Source organism: Panthera pardus, unplaced genomic scaffold (assembly GCF_024362965.1).
Source record: "Panthera pardus isolate Hobbes unplaced genomic scaffold, ASM2436296v1 HiC_scaffold_11, whole genome shotgun sequence".
Classification (NCBI taxonomy): domain Eukaryota; kingdom Metazoa; phylum Chordata; class Mammalia; order Carnivora; family Felidae; genus Panthera; species Panthera pardus.
In genome coordinates this window covers 91,682,305-91,685,709 of record NW_026526666.1, presented here as the reverse complement: position 1 = coordinate 91,685,709, position 3,405 = coordinate 91,682,305, and the positions used below count along the sequence as shown (strand labels likewise).

General features: G+C 66.9%; 1 protein-coding gene across 1 annotated transcript; it reads left to right on the top strand.

Annotated features, from left to right (window-relative positions):
• The first annotated feature begins 550 nt into the window (after nt 1-550).
• FAM43B (family with sequence similarity 43 member B) lies at nt 551-3,150 on the top strand. Its single transcript, XM_019461617.2, has one exon. It carries the CDS (start codon nt 1,087-1,089, stop codon nt 2,062-2,064), a length of 978 nt encoding a protein of 325 aa, XP_019317162.2. The 5' UTR covers nt 551-1,086; the 3' UTR covers nt 2,065-3,150.
• Nucleotides 3,151-3,405: the final 255 nt, after the last annotated feature.

The window sequence follows — 3,405 nt, the reverse complement described above, 5'->3', positions numbered from 1 at the left end:
CCCACAGACCCAGAACTGCTCTGGAACGTTCCCCCACCCTCAAAAAGTACCCTCCCTGCTTCAGGCCAGGCGAGGGGCTCAGTGACTGCTCTCCCAGCTCAGGCGCAGCGGCCTGGCCCACGACCTTGGAAGAACCTAGGAGAAAGCTTCACCAAGCGACAGTACTTTTCCACTGCACTGCTCGGCCACCTCAGCAGGCTTTCTGCTGTGCAGACAGGAGGCAAAGTGCGCCAGGCCAGCCCCATCAGGAACCCACCCAAAATCACTCTCCGAGATGGGGGTAGGGACAAGCAGTGGCTGAGAAGCAGCTGGAATCCTAGAGAGAGGAGGGGGGTCCCGAAAGTGCCAAGGGGAGCGTGGAGACCACGGGTGAGGTCAGAGAAATTTGCATTCGCAAAGCCCTCCGGTACATTTCAAAAGATCCCTACTTCTTAACCGCCCCTCCACCCTCACCCCTCCAATAATAATGATTAAACCCGTTCCACCGCGCCTGTGCCGGGTCCCGGGCGAAGAGCAGCGCTAGCTGGCGCGGGGGAGGAGAGAGAGGAGGGCGAGGGGAGGGGACAAGAGATCTAGCGGTCCCGCCCGGTGATGTAGACAGCCCGGGGAGGTGGAGCCGCGACGCCTGAAGGAGTCCCCACCGCAATCGCGCTTTCGGTCTACCCCTCCGAGCGTCCAGCCGCCAGCCCCAGCTCCGGCGACCTCCCTGCCGCCGCAGTTTGGGCGGCGGGGACTGCGGGATCCTCCCTGCTCGGGCCTGGGTGGGGGGGGCGCCTCCACCACGCCCAGCCCCCTCCCCTCCTGGCTTCCCGGACGGCTGGAGCTACTCCCGGGGGAAGCTGTTCCCGGACGCTCGGCCGCCGCCCGGGCATCTCGGCTGCCAGCCCGGCTGGGCACCGGGCATCTGCGAAGCCAGCCCTGCCTGGCACTGGGCATCTCCGGGCACCGACTGGCTCCGGCGCCGCCCAGCTGCTCGCGACCCCCGGGGCCGCGGGCTTCTCCGCGCTCCCTCCCCTCCCCCCGGCCGCCGGGCAGGACGCCCGTGAGCTCCCGGTGCCCCCAGCCCCTTTGGCCGCCGCCGCCGCGATGCTGCCCTGGAGACGCAACAAATTCGTGCTAGTGGAGGACGAGGCCAAGTGCAAGGCGAAGAGCCTGAGTCCGGGACTCGCCTACACGTCGCTGCTCTCCAGCTTCCTGCGCTCCTGCCCGGACCTGCTACCCGACTGGCCGCTGGAGCGCCTGGGCCGCGTGTTCCGCAGCCGGCGCCAGAAAGTGGAGCTCAACAAGGAGGACCCGACCTACACCGTGTGGTACCTGGGCAACGCCGTCACCCTGCACGCCAAGGGCGACGGCTGCACCGACGACGCCGTGGGCAAAATCTGGGCGCGCTGCGGGCCGGGCGGGGGCACCAAGATGAAGCTGACGCTGGGGCCGCACGGCATCCGCATGCAGCCGTGCGAGCGCAGCGCCGCGGGGGGCTCGGGGGGCTCCGGGGGCCGCCGGCCGGCGCACGCCTACCTGCTGCCGCGCATCACCTACTGCACCGCGGACGGGCGCCACCCGCGCGTCTTCGCCTGGGTCTACCGCCACCAGGCGCGCCACAAGGCCGTGGTGCTGCGCTGCCACGCCGTGCTGCTGGCGCGGGCGCACAAGGCGCGCGCCCTGGCCCGCCTGCTCCGCCAGACCGCGCTGGCGGCCTTCAGCGACTTCAAGCGGCTGCAGCGCCAGAGCGACGCGCGCCACGTGCGCCAGCAGCACCTCCGTGCAGGGGGCGCCGCCGCCTCGGTGCCCCGCGCCCCGCTGCGCCGGCTGCTCAACGCCAAGTGCGCCTACCGGCCGCCGCCCGGCGAGCGCGGCCGTGGGGCCCCGCGCCTCAGCAGCATCCAGGAAGAGGACGAGGAGGAGGAGGACGGAGACGCGGAGGAGCGCGAGCGGCCCGAGGTGCTCAGCCTGGCCCGGGAGCTGAGGACGTGCAGCCTGCGGGGCGCCCCGGCGCCGCCGCCGCCGGCGCAGCCCCGCCGCTGGAAGGCGGGCCCCAGGGAGCGGGCGGGCCAGGCGCGCTGAGAGCGCGGGGGGGCAGGACTTGCGGCCCCAGCCCCCGCCGGCCTGACTTCCAGCCTCCAACCCCGGCCCTGCCCGCTTCGGCTCCCCTCCGGTCCCCCGGCCCTTGCCTCCCTCGTGGTCTCTGTTGTCTGCCCCGCGCCTCATCCTGGCTCAGGGGGACGCCTGATACGCCCTTGATTACTGGGGGACTAAAGGGACAGGGAGAGCAGCGGTAATCGATTGTTCACCTCTCCCCACGTCCGGAGTTTCCGAGAGCGCCCTCCATCGTGGAATTGCCCATAAGCTTTACAACAGGTCTTTGCCCATAGACCACCCCCTCCCTCCCAAAACAACCTCTCAAAAGAAGAGGGAAGAAGTTTCCAGAAATCCAGGAGGGTGGCCTTGGATCTTGGCCGGGTGGAAGCCGTGGTCCTGCCCTTGGCCAGTCAAGCCTTCCTCCCTGGGATGGGACCAACTCTGGGGAGGCATTCTTGCAGGGGAAGAATAGTGGCCCCGGAGAACTGAGGCCGGGCCCAAGGCGGGAACTGGGTCGGCGGCTTTCATACACACAAGATTTCTCAGGCCCTATGCCTGGCCTCTCTACCCCTTGGAGGATTTCTGGACTTCACTGCTCTGCGTCCGGAGAAGACTGGGCTGGTCCTACCAACGCAAACAACAGGCTAGACCAGGTAACGGCCCCCTGCACCAGGCAGCTGCCCAAGACTGTGCCCGGGCACCTGGCACCCCCACAAGACTCCTCACCCACCCCATCTCTCTGCAGACAGATGTGTGTGGTTCCCCACTAGGTTCCCCCAACCGGGACCAAGATGGGGCCTCCAAAGGAGGTAAGGAGAACCTTTGGCAGGTGCTTGAGGACACTGACTACCCAGGAAGTGGACACAGGAGGGATGCCCCCCCAATTCGGGGCTCGTCACAGGGAAGGGTCCTGACAGCCTTGTGTTCTCATAGCAAGCTGAGGAAGGAGAGTGCGTTAACCCCACAGTGGGAGTGCGCCCCGCCCAGGTGTCCCTCAACAAGGCCACAGAAAGCCCAAAGATCTATGTGTCACCAACTGATCATTGTAAATAAAGTGGACCTGCTTTTTCATCCTTGTCACCACTCCTGTGTTGTGTTTGATGCCAGGCCCGCTGGGGACAAAAAGACTATCATCAGAACCCCAAGGGACAGGAGAAGGCCCCAGGGAGTGGCCCTCTTAAGCAGCTAGAGCCAACCCCGCAGGATTGGGGAGGAGGGGCTACTTCCAGGAAGCTGTTCCCTTAATGTCAGGGAAGGAGACACTAGCAGGTGTGAGGTCGTACCTGCCAAGCCTTGGAGGAGCGTCAGCTGTCTGTCTGGGCCGCC

Excerpts from the sequence above, each read along its gene's own strand:
- FAM43B (XM_019461617.2), top strand. The coding sequence starts at position 1,087 with ATGCTGCCCTGGAGACGCAACAAATTCGTGCTAGTGGAGGACGAGGCC.